This window comes from Schistocerca serialis, chromosome 5 (assembly GCF_023864345.2).
Source record: "Schistocerca serialis cubense isolate TAMUIC-IGC-003099 chromosome 5, iqSchSeri2.2, whole genome shotgun sequence".
Taxonomy (NCBI): domain Eukaryota; kingdom Metazoa; phylum Arthropoda; class Insecta; order Orthoptera; family Acrididae; genus Schistocerca; species Schistocerca serialis.
Genome location: NC_064642.1, coordinates 462,260,415 through 462,280,039, shown reverse-complemented (window position 1 = coordinate 462,280,039; position 19,625 = coordinate 462,260,415). Strand labels below are relative to the sequence as shown.

General features: G+C 41.8%; 1 protein-coding gene across 1 annotated transcript in view; it reads right to left on the bottom strand.

The window, feature by feature from the left end:
* Window positions 1-5,145: 5,145 nt before the first annotated feature.
* Window positions 5,146-19,625, bottom strand: part of LOC126481995 (uncharacterized) — a 35,404-nt gene continuing 20,924 nt past the window's right edge. The window contains exons 2-4 of the mRNA XM_050105960.1: window positions 12,186-12,256; window positions 9,173-9,270; window positions 5,146-7,193 (exon numbers count right to left, since the gene is read on the bottom strand). Coding sequence (XP_049961917.1) covers window positions 5,605-7,193; window positions 9,173-9,270; window positions 12,186-12,256 — 1,758 coding nt within the window. The 3' untranslated portion in view covers window positions 5,146-5,604. The remainder of the gene's footprint in view (window positions 7,194-9,172; window positions 9,271-12,185; window positions 12,257-19,625) is intronic.

Here is a 19,625-nt window from a genome sequence, read left to right as displayed (position 1 = left end):
ATTATACACTCCTCACTGTGTAAACGAGATCTTATGATAGGGCTACTAGGAGCCGAATGCCCCTTCTGCGATATTGCAGGAACACTTGGCAGGAATGTAGCCACTGTGCGTGATTACTTGCAGTGGTGGCCACGAGAATGCACGCTCAGAAGAAGAGTGGGCTCCGGACGGCCACGTGGCTGATAGAACCGGCAGGGGAGACCGTCGTGTTCGGCGTATGGCTCTGGCGCATCGTACTGCATCTGCAGCAGCAATGTGAGCAGTAGTTGGCACCACAGTGACACAACGAACTGTCGGTTACTTCAAGTACAGCTCCGAGCCAGGTGCCCCTTAGCGTGTATGCCACTAACCTGAACCCCCGCCATTTGTGACTTCAGTGGTGTCAAGGGAGAGCTCATTGGAGGACAGGGTGAAGGTCTATTGTGTTTTCTGATGAAAGGTGGTTCTGCCTCGGTACCAGTGATGGCCGTGTGTCGGTTAGTAGGAGGCCAGTTGAGGGCCTGTAGCCAACCTGTTGCCGTGCTAGACACGCTGGACTTACACTTGGAGCTATGATCTGGGTAGGATTCCGTACGACAACAGGAGCACTCTCATGGCTATCCCTCGTACCATGACTGCCAATTTGTGCGTCAATCTGGTAATTCGACCTGTTGTGCTCCCGTTCATGAACTTCATTCCAGGGGGGTTTTCCAACAGAATAACGTTCACTCACATAACACTGTTTTAACCCAACATGCTCTACAGAGTGTCGACATGTTGCCTTGGTGTCTTGGCCTGCTCCATCACCAGATATGTCTACAATCGAGTACATGTGCGGAAACGCCGGACATCAGCTTGAGCGTCATCCACAAGCAGCATTAACCGCCTTGGTGCTAACCGACCAAGTGCAACATTCATGGACCTCCATCCCACAAGCTGACATCCGACACGTGTACAACAGAACGGATGCACGTTTGGCCGCTTGCAGGCAATATTCTGAAGGTTATACTTGTTGTTAATGTACCACCATTTCATATTTGCAATGGCTTGTCTCGAGCCTACATTAACCTACGATCTTTCAGTGCTAATCACTTACATGTATGACCTAGACAAATGTATTCCCAATATTGTATTACACTGAGTTGTTTTTTGGTATTGTGACTTCTTTCCGTCAGTGTACATCGGCTGTAACAGAATTTGAGGGTAAAATTATAGAAAGAGAAGACGAAGTAAATGTTCAAATCAAATGTGTGTGAAATCTTATAGGACTTAACTGCTAAGATCATCAGTCCCTTAGCTTACACAATACTGAACCTAAATTATCCTAAGGACAAACACACACACCCATGCCCGAGGGAGGACTCGAACCTCCGCCGGGACAGCCAAAGTAAATGAAGATGAGTTGGAAAATATGATATTGCGAGAAGAATTTGATACAGCACTGTAAGATCTAAGCTGAGACAATGTCCCTGGAACAGACGACGTTCCCTCAAGATGGCTGATATTCTTAGGAGAGCCAGTGGTGACGAAATCATTCCACCTTGTGTGCAAATTACAGTCCAAATATCATCAGACTTCAAGAAGAATGTAATACTTCCAGTTACAAAGATCACGTTCGGACAGGTATGAATATTACCGAAATACCAGTTTAATAACGCATTATTGCAAAATACTGACACACATTATTTACAGAAGTCGACATCGGAAAAGGTCAGTTTGGGTTCCGGAGAAATGTTGTAGCAGGCGAAGCAATAGTAACCAAGCGACTACGTTTTATAGCTTCTGTAGACTTAGAGAAATCCTGTGACAACGTTGAATGGAATATACTCTTTGAAATACTGAAGGTTGCAGGAGAGAAATATAGAGTACCAAAGGTTATTTACAATTTTTATAGAACTCAGACAGCAGTTATAAGAGTTGAATAACATGAAAGTGAAGCAGTGGTTGAGAAGGGAACGAGACATATTTGTAGCCTATCCCCGATATTATTTAATTTGTTCATTGACCAAGCAGTAAAGGAAAATAAGAAAAATTTTGAGAAGGAAATGGAGTTTACGGAGAAGAGAAAAAAATTTTCTGATTTGCCGCTGACGCTGTATCTCTGCCAGACGCAGGTAAGGACTTGGAAGTGCAGGTGGACGGAATAGAAATGTATGGAAACAAGGATATGAGACGGACATTAAGAATAATAAAGCAAGGGAAATGGAATGTAACGGAATTATATCTGGCGATGCTAAGGGAATTAGATTATGCAAAGAGACACTAAAAGTGGTAGATGCGTTTTAATGTCTGGGTAGTAAAATAAATGATGCCCGAAGTAGAGAGGATATAAATTGTGACTTTCTGTGGCAAGAAAAGAGTTAAAGAAGAGAAATAATATTGATATCGAATATAAATTTAAGTGTCAGGAATACTCATCAGAAGGCATTTGCCTGGAGTGTAGCTTTCTACGGATCTGAATCGTGGACGATAAGCAATCCAGAAAAGAAGAAAATACAAACTTCTGAAATGTGGTGCTACAGAAGAATGGTGAATATTAAATGGGTAGATTGTGTAACTAATGTTACACAGGAGAGCAAGGAAGTCTACGGCTTGACTAAAAGAAGGGATCGATTGACAGGACGTTCTGAGACGACAACGAATCATCACTTTAGTATTGAAGGGAAGCGCGGCGGGTAAAAGCTGCAGAAGCAAGTCAACAAGGGAGTACAGTGAACAGAGTCAAATGTATGCGGGTTGCGGCTGTAATTTGGAGATGAAGAGACTTGCACAGAATATAGTAGCATGGAGAGCTGCATCAGACCGGTCTTCTGAATGAAGGCCACAACAGTAGCAATTGATTGTGAAGGGACAAAGTAACTGGAGATTTGTTTCAGTCAAAATGAAATGAAAAGGCTAACTACTTTTTTGTGAGAAAAGTGTACATTCCTTACTCAGAGTGCTCATAGGACATTTGCAATAGTCTCCACTTTTATTTCAGAGAGATCCCACCATGTTTTGACGCCGAAAATTGAAATCCCTGCTTCATGCAGCAGTAAAAATTTCTTAAGACTTTGGTTGAATTCGGGACTTTAGCGCTATTGTTATTGTGTTGCTAAGACGAAGTAGATTGATGTTTCTTTCTCATTTTCTCTCGAAGCAGACCCGATGGACTGGTGCAGAGTACGGCTTCTTATACAAGTTCTTTTCACTCAGGTCCCACAGAAGAGGAGCCCTAGAAGGAGAACACGAGCTCCAGTTCCGACAAGACAAACCTCCAGAAAACCGTAGATTGAACTGCTAAGCGGGCGTAAGGCTGAGGGAAAGCCAGTTCAGTTCACAGCTGCGCCATTACAGTACCAATCAAATGGTTCAAATGGCTCTGAGCACTATGAGACTTAACATTTGAGGTCATCAGTCCCTTAGAACTTAGAACTTCTTAAACCTGAATAATAAGGACATCACACACATCCATGCCGGAGGCAAGATTCGAACCTGCGACCGTAGCGGTCGCACGGTTCCACACTAAAGCGCCTAGAACCGCTCGAACACAACGGCCGGCTATTGTACCAATCAATAACACGTAATCCTAGTGTACTGTACTATTTTTGTGTTTGTTGAAGTTAGCAAAGGCATTAAATCCTTGTTTTTTCCTTCTCTACCTTAGAGGCTATTTTCAACTCACCCTGTTGTTGATATCGAATTCTTTCTGCCATATCGCAATAAGATAGAATTGAGAGGTGATAGTGTTCCGAAGTAGGAGAATCTGAAATGCGTCAGCCAGTCGTAACCTTTTCTTTACTACGAGAAACCAAGGTTAGCATCTATATTAATTTGTTGCTGAGATACAAGTGAAAAATAGGTAAGCGTAATGAGTGTGCATAAGATTGTTACTGTAAGACAAAGAGTGAGGTCGACGACTAGACCGAAATGTAACTGCGCGATATGTAGATTTCGAATTTTCTACTTAAGTTTGTATCCTGTGGATCGGCCTAGCATTTCGAATGTGTTGAGCAACCAGTGTACATGAAGTAATGCTGATCTTATCAGCTATTAATGTCAATTTCTGAAACACACTACTGACATTAGTAAAGACTTGAAGCCAATCGCGTCGACAGGACTTGTTTAGTAGACCATTGGCGCACACACTTAACCAACTGAGGAAGCAGGAATGTTATAATACGTTTTAAAATAAAGCATGTGTTCCATAATTGTATACTGAATAATACTGTCGTAATCTGAAAATTACTTTTTTCCGATATATATTTCAGTGAATTTTCTAAAAACTCACACTAGTGTGACGTGAGCAGTCATTAACGCATTAGTCTTTCATTGCTCAGACAGAACTGCAGTTGTTTTTATAATATCGAATATTGGAAATGAATTTATAAAACACAGCGAAGTCGTGTTTTAGAAAATATAATCTTGATCATGATTATCGTAACCATCACCATCGTCATCGTCAGCTATGTGAGCTACAATGGAGCATAAAGATTGCCTCCAATCGTTTCCATGTATTAAAACCTTCAACTACACTTTTATTTTTTATTTTTTTTACGTATGGTTTCAGAAATCTATTCTTGTGAAGTTCGTTGCACATTTCACGCCACTGTCTACGCAGTATTCCAAATGTACGGGAAATTTTCATCACCAAAAACTGACCGGAAAGAGGAAGAGAAGTGGTGACGTGCAGTTCCTGATCGTTAGACGTTCTGCAAACGCACAAAGTTAACTAGAATTCTCTACGCTGTAGGACTAAAGCCTGTTCTCTTGCATCTGAAATTTTATGGATAAAAATCATACACGCAACAGGATACGTTCAGCTTCTCACTATCCGATCAGTTGTTTACGCATCTCTCTGACCACGGGCGTCATCACTGCACCATGGTATCGAAACTAGTCTTTATGATACTGTAACCACTGACAAAATTAGCAAACTGAAGTACTGTTTTGTTCGTGACCATCATATTCTTCGGTGCCAGTTCTGATTCGCGAACGCAAAATACCTGTTAGCAAACCTGCTAAGTGTATAATATGTAAAAAGACAAAAGTGTTACGAGTTATAATTTTCAAGTTTATTATACAACGTACAAAATCAACAACATAACAATGTACAAATATAAACATCAATATTAACAATCAGTCATACAAAGCACGCGTGCTCATTTGTCCATATCACACTATTTGGCTGCACGTGAACGCACGCAGTTTATATTAAATAACATATTCTAGTAGCTTTGGAATATTTCTGTACAAAAGTTCAGTACATTAGTACATTAAAACATAAAAGGCTATATAGCTGAATGGTACGACGACGGCCTCTCTTTACTATGCTTCCTTTTCTGATCCAGCGTCTCTCCTTTGGCAGACCACAAAAATTGTACTGAAATGTCTTCACCCTCATATCTGTTCCCAGATTACAAGGGCATAACACGATCCGTCGGCTGTACATCATCTTCGCATTCGGCTCAGACTAGGGAGAAATGGTTCTTGGCCAATGGCAGACGACTGTCAGCGATAATGACAAGATGGTGATCATTTTTTACACTAGTTGCAACTCTTCTTCCCTCGGATGGGGATCAGAGAATTAGTAATATTTTAGACTTGACAGCTGTTGTTTCCCTGGTGGATTGGTTAGATCGATTGTCACGCCCTAGGGAATTGGAAGCCCCCGGATCTGCTTTCCTGTTTTCGCTGCGTCAGCTGAGGACCCTGCTGTTTCACTTGCTGTGGCTGCTGCTGTTGCGAGCCCGTCACTGCCTTGTCCTTTCTATCCCAGTCCTCATGATGAGGCGGATGAGGCTCTGGCAGTACAATCCACTCATGGATCCATACAGGCTTCCATACTTTCTTCCACGCAGGCACCCAGATTTTCTTCCACGCTGGGACCCAGATCTTCTTCCACGCCTCCTTCCATTCGAGCTTCTTCGATGGGACCCAGATTTGCTTCTTGTCTGGCCGCCATATTTGTTTCCATTCCTCCTTCCAAACGAGTTTCTTTGATGGCACCCATATCTGTTTCTTACCCGGTTTCCATATCTTTATCCATTCAGGCTTCCAGACCAACTTCTTTGACGGCACCCAGATCTGTTTCTTCTCTGTTCTCCAAATTTGCTTCCATTCCTCTTTCCAGACCAGCTTTTTGGAAGGAAGCCAGACTTGCTTTTTCCCCGGTTTCCAGTATTTCACCCAGATTGGCTTCCATATGAGCTTCTTCTTCCAAAGTCCATGGGACGTATATTCCCAGCCATGTTCATCTGTTCCATGAGATTTCTCTCCCGGAACATACACCTTAATCAATTTAGGGATCCATACTTTCTTCCAAGCCTCTACTTTTATGTGTTTCCAGGCAGGTATTTGTATCGGCTTCCACACTGGTTTCCAAACTTTCTTCCAGTCAGGAACTTGAATATCTTTCCATCCTGGTACCTGTGTTGGTACCCAAATTGGTTTCCATACTTTCTTCCAGGCTGGAACTTTGATCTCCTTCCATGCTGGCACCTGTGTGGGGACCCAGACTGGTTTCCATACCTTCTTCCAGTCTGGGACCTTGATCTCCTTCCAGGCAGGTACTTGAATTTCCTTCCACACGGGTTTCCAGTACTTCTTCCATGCAGGTTTCCATATCTGTTTCTTACCCGTCTTCCACACTTTCTGCCAGTCTGGTTTCCAGATAAGCTTCTTCTTCCAGTAACCGTGAGGTGTAGGCTTCTCATGAACATGTTCCGCACCTCCTGCCGAATACCCTCCTCCTATCGCCGCACCTCCACCGATGGCGCCCCCAGCAGATGGTCCGTGGTGATCGCCACCACCTCCTACATCTCCACCGCCATATCCTCCACCTCCTCCAAGGTCACCACCTCCGAATCCACCGCCACCGCCGTAGCCTCCATGGTCTCCTCCAAAGCCTGCTCCGCCACCACCGCCTCCACCGAACCCACCGCCTCCACCACCGAAGTCTCCATGGCCACCTCCATAACCACCTCCTCCACCACCACCTAAATCTCCGTGACCGTCTCCATAGCCACCTCCTCCACCTCCACCGCCGCCGAAGTCGCCAAGGCCGCCTCCATAGCCAGCTCCTCCGCCTCCGTAGCCGCCACCACCGCCGAAGTCTCCATGTCCGCCTCCGAGGTCTGCTCCTGCTGCACTACCTCCGAAGCCTCCGCCGCCACCGTAGCCTGCTTGGCCTCCTCCTACGTCACCGCCCCCGTATCCTCCAACATCGCCGACGGCTGGTGCCCCATAAGACCCACTTAAGTCAGCACCTCCTCCAGAATGACCGCCGAAACCACCGCCGCCGCCTCCACCGCCACCTCCACCTCCATAGCTGTAACCTCCACCTACGTCACCTCCGCCACTGCTGCCGAAACCGCCACCTAAGTCACCACCTGTTAAAAGAAATTTAAATCAATGCTTATGGGATATTCCGTCGGTTCTTGGAAGAAAGAAAGCATATTAAAAACTTAAATAACAGCATTAATGTTTCACTGTAATATTTAATAGCTCCTTTTGAAACGGCTTTCGACTTCTTTGCCCACCGTGAGATAACTTAATACTAAACGGATAGTCCACACAATTTCAGCGAGAGTTCACAGTTGTAGGAAGAGTGTTATAGGAAGATATGTAACATGACTATATCGATACAAAATACTAACATAATCTAAAACCCAAAGAGACTCTGAACAAATGAATCTTATATTTTAGTGTATTCAGATATTAACAGTCAAAGAATCCTGATTTGGTCCTTCATGACCAAACATAGTTCCATCAGTCAGCCTTACTCAAGCAGCAGCAACCAGTTATTATTTCCCTCGCCATTAGATAATAAGCGTGTTACAACTGATAGACACTTACATTCCATACGATCCTTCCCCCTCTCGACACATCGTCCTTTTTCCGACCTGTTCATCAAATTTTCCAGTTTGTCCATATAACATAGTAGTCTGTGCCATTACTCACTTGTAAAACATTTTTGGCTTAGACATTCATATATTTTTCATATTAGAATATACTGTAACATAAGATTTGTTTTTTCAGAGTCTCTTTGGGCATTTCATTATGCTTGTGTTTTGTATCGATATAGTCATAAAGTGTCACATATCTTTGCATAACAATCTTTGTACAGCTATGAACTCACTCTGACGTTGTGTGGACTATGTGTTTCGTATTAAGTTATCTGATGACGACCTAAGAAACCGAAAGCTGTTTCGTAACTAACTATTAAAGTAATATTATTGTGGATCATGAATACTATGTATTCGAGTTTTTAATTATATCAATTTCTTGATATGAAATGCGGAGTGCTGCTGTCTGTGTTAGTCTCTAAAGTATATCTTTATCATTTCATTGTATTTGATCTGGCACTAATTCTAAGATGGTACAATTTTCTAGAGGCTACATTCGTTTTAGTGTATATACACCTAATCTCAAATGTGTTTCATGGATCGCAAGTCTTCCACTGGCGCAACCAGTCGCACCCTACCATAGATAACAGAGTGACAATTTTTGCACTGTGTTCCAGAGCAGTCAATAATGTACACACTATGGACTTTGATTTACACACCCTATTTGGTGATGATGATTCTGGAGGTGATCAGCTCTGATTTGGGGCATTCGATACTATTTTACTGAGTTTTAGTTGTAATCGAGTGGAAGTGGAGAGTTTACCACATAGTTTCACAAAGCACTTCATACTTGGCCATTGAATGACGGTAGTGCAATATATTTCATTAGGCAAATATACATGTGAAATATGAGACAGACATACATGCTTTTCAATATGCTTCGAGCGAAAATTCTATTTTCGACATTAGGCTCTCGCCTTCCTCCAAAATCCTTTGGATGATCTCCTGTCTATCAGTGAGGATCAATGCTGGAATCAATGATGAACATATCATGAAAATAATGAGTAAACAGGAATGTAACTGCAGTCCAGAGACTGTTCTAGGCTTCGAAGAGTCTTTTGATGATCTTAGTGTAAATACGACTGGATATGAACGATTGTTCTAGAATGCATCCGTTCTCCATACGACCGGAGCGTAACTACATGTAAGAATATTGATAAATATCTACAGTTATTACATTTGAGATTGGTTTTTGGGTACTTTTGACGACATATTACTGGATATTGTTGAAGGTTTAACAATAGCTTGGATTCAGTTTGCTATGCTAGTAATTAGAGAATGCGTCGAAGCAACCGTAGCGCACTTACCTCCACCTCCGTAGCCTCCTCCGCCTCCTCCAAAACCGCTGCCCCCGAAAGACCCTCCACCATCGTAGTCGCCTCTCCTCTGGATAGCCACAGAGGACCTGAAAAAGGCGTAGTACTGTAGAGAAGCGCTCCAAGCTCTTTATGATTACAAATCTCTCTAACACCGGATCGTCTTTCACGGTGACTAGTAATTAATTAAACTGCAGTACATGGATTTTGCTAACTACAAACCATTTTGATTATATAAGCAGAAAAAATTATTTCAGAAATTCACATTTTTAATTTTTCGCTATTACTCTTACTCTACACACAGACGTAATTGTAGTCCATAGCCATACAAGCAAACAAAACACACTGAGGATAAAAGAGAGATCTTTGATTAACAATCAAATTGTCCACCAGAACATGCAGTACGGAATGAAGTAAAGAGAAAGTTGGTATTCAAGTATGAAGAAACGATAAACTATGTATCCATAACAGCTGGAGACGAAAAAAAAACTTTAGTGAAGTATCTTTCGTTATCATGTGGAAACTGAAAACACATGTGTGTTAATGCTCTACATTCTGTTAAAGTATGTATTTAAGTAACACAATAAAAAGTATCGTGTCGTGTTGGAAGACACACGCGCACAAACGCACACACACACACACACACACACACACACACACACACACACACACACACACACACACATATATATATATATATATATATATATATATATATATATATAATTTTGATCAACTTAGGTATAGCTGCTGTAATTGTTGTCAACAAATTTTTTTGGGAAGCAATACAATGAACATCAGTACCTATATTCAAATAAGAAAGCAAATCCTATTATATTTATTTCTGAAATAGAAAATGAAGAAGATAGGAGGTGAACTGTTACTCCATAGCCTGCGTAATGGTATATTGTAGTACTTAGAGTGCATTATGAATTATTCGATGGTTAAACAAAAAATATAAAACTAAATTGATATGGATTATTTCACGGGGGGTAACTATGAACATAGGTGAAACATGTAAATAAAATTCATGTTCAGTGGCAAACTTAGCTTTAGTTTGAGACAGTCTGAGCCCGAACAGTTCTAGAGGCAGAAGACATTCTTCGATAAAATAAAGGGCTGAGTGTTTTCTACATCTTTTTTCGTTTAATACCATTCGGCGTATGCAGCTGTGACATATACAATTATTTTTTTATACACAGTCTGCGATGACTGTTATGGTACCTACTTTCGCTGTGGATTACACAGTAGAAGATACTGGAGTGGACGTTTTTGTGTTCCTAATTAGTCAGAGATGAGACTCTACAAGTGCAAACATTGCCGCTTACAATATGGCTAGTGTATTTTAGTGCCAAACGAACGATTGTTTCGACATGTCTTGTGTGTATTACGCATGCATGTCTTAAACAAATATTGTGATGTTGTAATCTACGAGCTTTGTTAGATAAGAAGTGCAACACTTTTTTCTCAAAGAAGAAACGTTTTATTGATAATTTAAATACACGATATTGGTACCCAATCATTTGGATATAAGTCTCTATCTTTCGACCTAATGTATCTGCAGTTGAGTGGCCTTATAACACCTTAATATGAGATCCTATATGACGTCATTGTACCACCCCAATGGTTTGCGTCTCGGCCAAGTTCTTGTTACGTCAATAACGTCTCAATCGTTGCTTTGTGCTTCACGCAGGATCCACACTTTAGTGGGGTCAGAGAGATAGAAAACAGAAGGTACGAGATCAGGGCTATATGACAGATGAGGAAAAAGAGTCTACTGAAGTTTTGTGATCTCCTTGTGTGGCCTTGCGTTATCGGGTAGAAAGAGAAGTGCGTTCACATTTCTGTGGCCACGAAAACGCTAAGATCGTATCTTCAGTTTCTTAAGAACCACACAATAGACTTTGGAGTTGATCGTTTGGCGATGACGAATGGCGTCGAACAGAACAACCCCTCCAGATTTCCAGACTTTAGTAGTCATGATTTTCCCAGCTGAGGATGCTGTTTCGAATTTATTCTTCGAAGGAGTCGTTGAAAGGTGTGCACTCCATTGTTTGTAATTTTGTTTCAGGCTCAAAGTGATGAATTCATGTCCATCGCCTGTGACAATCTTTGGTAAAGAATCTTCACCATCAGCCACAAAATGGGCAAGCAGTTCGGCACAGATGTTCCATCTTTCCTCTTTAGGCTAGTCGGTTAGGCTTTGAGGAACCCTAGAGCCCTGCAGGTACAAAACTTCGAATGCACTAGCTCGTGGACAAGTGTGCCAACAGTACCAACAGAGACGTTAGGCTAAACACCGCGCTGCTTGATTGTTGTTTGGCAATCACTTTGCATGAGAGTGCCTGCACGTTGCAACATCGCAGGCGTCACAGCTGTGTGCGGCCAGACTGCGCAAGGGAGACGAGCCAGATTTTTTAAATCCTTAGTCTCTTGACGACGGACGAGTCTTCTAGCCACTTGTGGTACTTTTATCCAGTGTCTGGTATCCGTGGACATTCTGGAAATGCCTGTGGGTATTCTTGATGATCTTGTTTTTCCGCCAAGATAAATTGAGTAACTGCTCTTTGGTTGGAACGCACCTGTGATACAGACGCCATTTTGAAGACTAGTCATAGCCCTGTCATCTAGCGGGAGTTATGGGAAATATAAGAGGTGATGGTGGAATGTTTAAGGACGTCGTAAATAAAATCACAATTTTTAAAACCAGAATTGGCCAAGAAACTGAAACTGGCCAAAATAAAAAGATGTGTTGCATCACTTCCTGAACGCCAGTGTTGCATCGTGGAGAAAAATGTTGGTTTTCTCTCGATTATAACGATAGATTCCACAATACTGGATATTCTGAGAGAATTTCTGTTGTGGACAGCCTTAGTTGGGGCAGTTAAGAGCGTCAGAATTGGGTAATCAAAGTCAATGTCACCAGAGTTACGGTCCGCGTTCGTCGTGCTGCAGTCTTGCGTCGTCCCCAGTCAGCAGTCAGCGGCCGTCGCGCCGTACTTACGTATTGGCTGATCCGCCGATGGCTCGCGCCCTCGTCAGTGCTACCTGCAGCAGTAGTGCCACGAGAACAACCTGTAACACCAGAAACGGACACTTTTAGTCAAGAGAATGCGACCGTGTTTCAAAGATAAATTACTTTTATCGCACTGACAATAACACAAGTTTGGAGACACAACCTGTTCTCGAAATGTCAAGTGAAATGGCAAAACGAACTACTTCTTTCTTGCACGCATGTCTTAAAACAATATATGTCATTTTAATGGATATCCATTTCTTACAAACTTTGTTAAAGGAAAGATGAGGAAGCCAAACAGTTGCCTGTTACTCGTAACAAGCAGATAAGAAAGTATAACGCGAACAGTTGCTCTCGTCAAGGAATTAAGAATGGAGAACCAGAGGAAATATTTTAGTGACGGCGGATTACAATTATGTGGATCGTATGAGGCATATTAAAACTGTGTACGGGACTGGGAAACCATCTCAGGCTGTATTTTACCAACTGAGGTAAGGGCTCAAGCCTCACGAACTAAACTGCAAGTATTTTCGTATGTGGGCCCCTGTGGTGATATACGGGTAAGAGGAGAGCTACTGGATAGTGGAGAGACATCTGGAAGAGCTAATCATGAGTACACTCCCCACGATAGCCGGATTTCTTGGATCGAGTCTCGTTCCAACACACCATATTAACTTGCACTTACTGTGTAAGTAGGAGTACTCTGCGGTAATGCACCGTCCATTTGTTGTCGGGTATATCCCGTAATTATTTCTTAAGTAATACTATAAAATAAATTTTCCCTCTGCTGTAATGCACCGTCCAGTTGATGTCGGCTGTAACCCGTTATTATTTCTTAAGTAATACTGTGAAAGAAACTCTCCCAGAAGGTCGGCTTTCCAGCAACAAAGACCCCGATGTATTTGCAAGAAGGTCATGGCCTCCCTCGAATATTTGTTTACATAACTAAGGAAGGTATTACAGCCTCTGTGAATGCTGATCCGAGAACTCGCTTGACCAAACCACCGAGGAAAATCCTGTTGCCCTGAACATCAAGAACAGGGGAAGACAGGCAATTACTAGCTTGTCGAACCTTATACGAATTCCGCTGTGTGGAGTAAGAGGAAATGTTTTGCTTTAAACAACAAAAACATCTGTAAAACCAACGTGGCAAATGTATCCAAGAGAATGTCAGGTAAGCCTGTAAAAGAAAATCAGGTGCATGATAAAGGCTTCGAAATTGTAATGCTACGTGGCTCAACGGGAATTTTACAGTGAGGTTCTTTTTAAAGCGAAGAACAACATATGCAGAATAAAGACCTTCAAAGAACATGATTAGGAGACATTATGAAAAGCATAGAAAACAGACAGTATTACCTTTCGTCCTAGTCTGCACGAGCTTTAAACAGACAAATTGAAGAGAACAGACATCGAAGCAGACATTGTCTTACAATACGATAGCTCCCCGAACACCAAGTACAAAGAATATTATTCAGTAATTGTAAATAATAGATGCGAGTAGTCAAACTGATTCCACGCTAACTTTAAGACAGATCACTTCGAAATCCCCAAGAATTTTCACGAAATGTAGCTTCAGTGATCCTTAAGGTCTACGGGTTTGCTAGCGAATTTATATCTCCTGTAATTTTATTTGGCTACAAGCTTGTGTTCGAAAAGCAAATAGTATTTGTTCCTTAGTTGACACATCGTCAGTATTTGCATCGAGTTGCAAGACAACATTCAAGAATTTACATCCGGGCATTTTAAAACATGATTCATCTTATGACTGATGCGGTTTGGGAAGGCAATAGGAAATATTTAACACGGCGGGAGCTTTTACTTTGCGATTCCATAGAAACGAATGTAGGCAGGCATATATTTTATGTGCTGCAGTGTTATGAGAACAGGAGAAAACGTTTTACCACATTAGTTCTGGATTGTTTTTGCTGCTGTGAGAGGAAGGTCGGTGAAGCCAAGAATTTCTGTGCTCTCTACTACGGCGAGTCCTAATTGACCTCCAGCGCAGGTAAGTACACTTCATTACATCCCAGTAACGCTACGAGGCAGATTTCTCTCATTTGCAAGTTGTACTTTCAATTCCCCTTCTTCCGTCCGTACATCTGCTTAGAAAGTTTAAAGGAAACGAATCCGTATTTCCACAAATCCGTAACGGCACTTATCTCCACACGTGAAAATAAATCTTGGCCCCGGTGCACGCAAGTCGCGGTACGACTGCAGAAGAACAATTGTAACATCATTCTCGAGTCCACTACTCTTCTGTGTTACTTCTAGTTAGCAAAAGTAGGGGCGTAGCATACAAACAGCAGGACAATAACACTAATGCTGATTCATTTATTTATCCGAGTTCAAAGAGCGTTAAAATACAATGCAATAAAAACTACAATCTAATACTGATTACAGAGAATTTTACACTTCATGAGTCCAGTGTTCAGCAACCAGAATGGTACGGCTCTTCGTTGCAGACAAGTCTTCCATGTCACCGGGTTCGCTCAAGCTACTGCAGACTAATAAGTCCTGCCATGCCCTACTTTACAACATTCATCATCACTGATGCCCTACTTCTTCAACTGGAAGAGAGTCCATGTTTACAGCTATAATTAGAAGTATTAAAGGCCCAGTACCAATTAGAGGGACTTCAGAGGAAAAATTTCCGAGGCTAAACAGCCTTGGAAAAAATAAGCTATTTTTCTGTCCTCAGGAGAGGAAAACCAACAAAACTATAAATAACGCGTCACTATATGACGAATATCGAGGTTCGTCCCAAATGGAAAATTTAAAACATTTATTCTCTACAATGTCCATTCTGTTGAAGAAGGAAAGCGAAACACCTTGTGGTAACAAATCTACAATCATATAATTTTCTTTTCTTCGTATTCTACCGAGTGTCATGGTTGCAGCGGTCAGTACCAATAGATGTATGCTCTATTTAGGATGGTTTACGAGATAAAAGCTTGTCAGTGTCTGTTATCATTATCAAATGTCCTTAACTTGCTATTTATTTCTCTATGTTAGTTGACTTTATTCCTCCTTCGATGCCTTATATAAAAGTGAGTGGCAATGGTTGTACTGTTATCAAGGGGGAAGTTTTTTGATCGGATAGGAAGTGCTGCTGACCAAGAATATTTCAGGTGATATTACAGATCAGCGTTGTGGATTATAAAGTGGATCTTCTTCGTTCCACACAAACACTAATGTTTCATAAATAATAATCAGTTACTCGATTGGAAGATGACAACCCCCTCTCAGGAAGAAGCTTGAGTTAGATGCTATAATTGATACCTCGCTGCCAATGGCCTACTTATCTGTATTTTGGATACTACTCTTAATGTAAGATAGTACTTTACACGGTATATTTAAACTAAAATTACTCCGTCCACCTATTATTTCTTTCACTAAAGTACAAAAACGCAGATGCGCTAAGCACTGGTAACAAGATTGAGTCAAATGACAGCTAACCTTGTTCTGAAATATTATTTTTATACTACTGTGACGCCAGTTATTATCGGTTTGTACCATTGCTTGTCACTGAAGTCGAGTGAGTGTCAGTAAAATGGTCGTCAATAGCGATTCGCTGTGCACGTATAGCAGTTGAGGCGTGTATTTCTTCTGCATTCTGATCAAAATGACCTCATTTCTCCTGAGTATATGTTTGAAGTGTTTGCTTTGCAAATAGCCTACTGCATTAATAACTGGTCTACTAACATCGGAAGATAGATTAAGTTCCGAATTATTGAAGCTACGCCTTGTTATATGAATGTTTATGACCCAATAATAAACTTATTACTCAGTCTGTTCTTAAATAATAAGAAAAGAAGCAATCAAATTAGAACTCACAATAAACTGTGCAACTTAAAATTGGCAGATACGTCGTATAGTTCAGAATCGATATGCCAACCAGGCAAAGTCGCCATGAGCACTGAATTAATCATCCACCAACGCGGCAGATTGAAGATATGAGTATACATTTCGTAAAACACCGTGTACTGATGCGTGAAGAATTCTGCAACTGCCTGCTGCACATCCCCGTCCGACAGGAATCACCGACCCTTCAAGGACGTTTTTAAGGGACCGAAGGCGTGATAATCACCTGGGAAGAGTTCAGGACTATAGCGCGGATACTCGAGTGTCTCCCGCTTCAGTTGACGTAACTTCTACGTTACGATATTTGCGTTATTGGGACGTGCGTTATCATGAAGCAGCAGTAGCACCCCTTTGGCACACCATTCTACAACGAAGATACGTGACAGTCATGCTACCCCATACACATTCTTTGTTCTCCGACGGATGTCTACCGGTGTTTGTCCTTCGGCAGCCAAGAAAAGAACGACAGTACGAGTACTTTGGTCTTATTTGGGCGCATTTAGTAATAACGTTGCCGTAGTTCACGTTTCCACATTTACCGCACGCATGTCGCAAAGACATGAATGCCAGACTAATTCCTTGCCTTCATGCCAGTTTTTATACTGTGGGATGACAAAAGTCATGGGATGATCCGCATATATAAAGATGGCGAAAGTATCGCGTACACAAGATATAAAAGGGCAGTGCATTGGTGGCGCTGTCGTTTGTACTCAGGCGATTCACGTGAAAAGGTTTCCGGCATAATTGTGGGCACAAGATGGGAATTAACAAATTTTGAACGCGGAGGGCTTCTTCGAACTAGATGTATGGGACATTCCTTTTCGGAAGCCGTTATGAATTCAGTAATCCTAAATCCACAATGTCAAGAGTGTGCCGAGAATACAAACTTTCAGGCATCAGTTCTCACCACGGACAACGCAGTGGCCAACGGCCTTCAGTTAACGACCGAGAGTAGTGTCGTTTGTGTAGAGTTGTCAGTACTCACAGACAAGCAACACTGCGTGAGATAACGGCAAAAATCAATGTGAGACGTACGGCGAACGTATCCGTTAGGACAGCGCTGCGAAATTTGGGGTTAATGGGCTATGACAGCAGACGGCCGAAGCGAGTGGCTTTGAAGAGAACACGACGTCGTTTGCAGTGCCTCCACTGCCTCTCTTGGGCTCGTGACCATGTCCGTCCGACCCTAGACGACTGGAAAACTATCGTCTGGTTGGATGAGTCCCGATTTCAGTAAGAGCTGATCGTAGGGTTCGCCTGCGGCGCTGACCAGAAGAAGCCTCGGACCCAAGTGGTCAACAAAGCGCTGCACAAGCTGGTAGAGGCACCTGAGTGGTGTGGGTTGTGTTTACGTCAAATGGATTTGGTTCTCTGCTCCAATTGAACTGATCATCGACGGGAAATGGTTATGTTTGGCTACCTGGAGACCAGTTGCACCAATTCATGGACTTATGTTCCCAAACAACAACGGAATTTTTATGGACGACAAAGCGCCATGTCCCTGGACCACAATTTTTCACGATTGGTTTGAAAAACATTCTGTACAATTCGAACGAATGATATGGCCACTCACTTTGACCGACACGTATCGTGTTGAAAATTTATGGGACATAAGCATATCCGCTGCAGCAACGCCCTTTTTGATCGGCCGTTGTACGACTGAACACCAAAGAGTAAGAAAACCTTTCAGAATATTCTATCAAAGTTATAAAGTGTGGATGTGCTTGGGTCGCAGCCAGACACTGTCCACTGAGATTTTCCGTGAATGTACTGATAATACTTTAATCTGAAAATGGTCTATCACTGAGAATGTCTCGTCAAAGCAATTGAATAACAATTTAGTGCAAGGACCACACCTGCATGTACTATTACGAAAGCTGAAAGCGTCACTTCTCTGCCCTGTGCAAATTATTTCCTTGTTACGTAAATACAAACACTGAAAAAAAAGTGCCGCAGCAACTTGCATTCTAGTCCAACATTTGAAATTGTCTTCCACAACCTGAAAATAAGTCATGCAGTAGAATGGGATATTTTATCGTTGACCTATACCATTTTTCAGTTTCTTTGGTGAGACTTTTCAGTGACAGGCAATTTTCAGATTAAAATATTGTGGTTACGTTCACGGGTAATCATCCCGTTGCAGTCTACTTTGTATAAGCTGAACACAACCATGCTTCGTAACTTTAATAGCATTACCGGTATGATTTCTTTGCTGAGTGACGCTCAATCATATAAGCTATGCCTGCCAGTTTCAATTTTCGCGATTCGTTGTGTATTCTGCTACAATTGCTTCTTTTCTACCATTTAAGTTCAGACTGCATCATAAAATTGAATATTGAGTTATAAACATTCATATTTAATAAATCAAGGTTAATCTAGCTACTAATGTTAGTACAACAGTTATTAACATAATAGACCACTTACAAGTTGCAAATGTTACAAAACGACACAACCTCTCTCTCCCCTGTGGCTGTCCTATAGCTGTCACCGCACCGCACGTATCTGCCATGAGCGGTTTCTGTCTTCCCATGCTTCCTTTTATTTGTCTTTTTCTAATGACCTCTTTTATCCCATCTAACAAGGCAACCTTCGGTCTTCCTCTTCTCCTTCTTGCCTGAGAGTGGTACATCAAAATCTTGTTTGGCCTTCCGTCGTCTGTCACTATCAGTTTACTTGTATGTCCGTAGCAGGCGAGCTATCGTTCTTTTATTCTGTCTGCGATTCTTTCTTGAGTCTGGCTGATTTCCCTACTCATTCTATTTCTTAGGTGGTCTCAGCGAGGTATTCTAAACGATCTTCTGGTATATTCCATTACAAAAGAACTATCATTTTGTCTTCATTTTTTCCAGTAAGCTCCTATTCACAAGTTGTTATCGGCCACATAATACTTCTACAGAGCCTTACTTTAGATCACTATAACAGAGGGTTTAGCTTCTGGAATGCTCTTTCCCATGAGCTACTCGTTGTCGTATTTCCCAATCAGGACGGTAAGGAAATATTTAAACTTATTACGTGCCTCGATGGACTTCCCTCTACTGTTACGTTTCATGCGTTTTCTCCACTGCACAGATACTTAGTTTTAGAAAATTTTCCTTCATCTCCACTTATCACATTTTTCTAATTAATTTCTTAGCGTGAATCACGTATTATACTCTTCATTGACCATCACTGCCTGATTATTTGCAAAGAACAAGGTGTACATACTCTGATCTTCTGTCAACCGAATGTCATTTCCTGCAAGTTTCCAACTTCTCAACACCAAAGCTTTGTGCATGTATATTTTAAACAACGTGGTAGACAAACAGCATTCCTGCTTTAATCCTTTTGTAATTTTGAAAGGATGTGATTAAATTTTTCCCCCCACTTTGAATACACATTCTGCAAACATGAACAGGTTGCATAAGGTACGGATTTCCAAGTTGGGGTACTCAAAGGTGTGTGCTCGCTGTGTTCGTCGCCGCCTGACAAAAGACCATAAAGAACAATAATGGACCCTCTGGACTTCAAACCGTTTCCTCAGCAGCACTGAGCCATGCACCTTCTCAAGATTGTGAATACTACATCGTT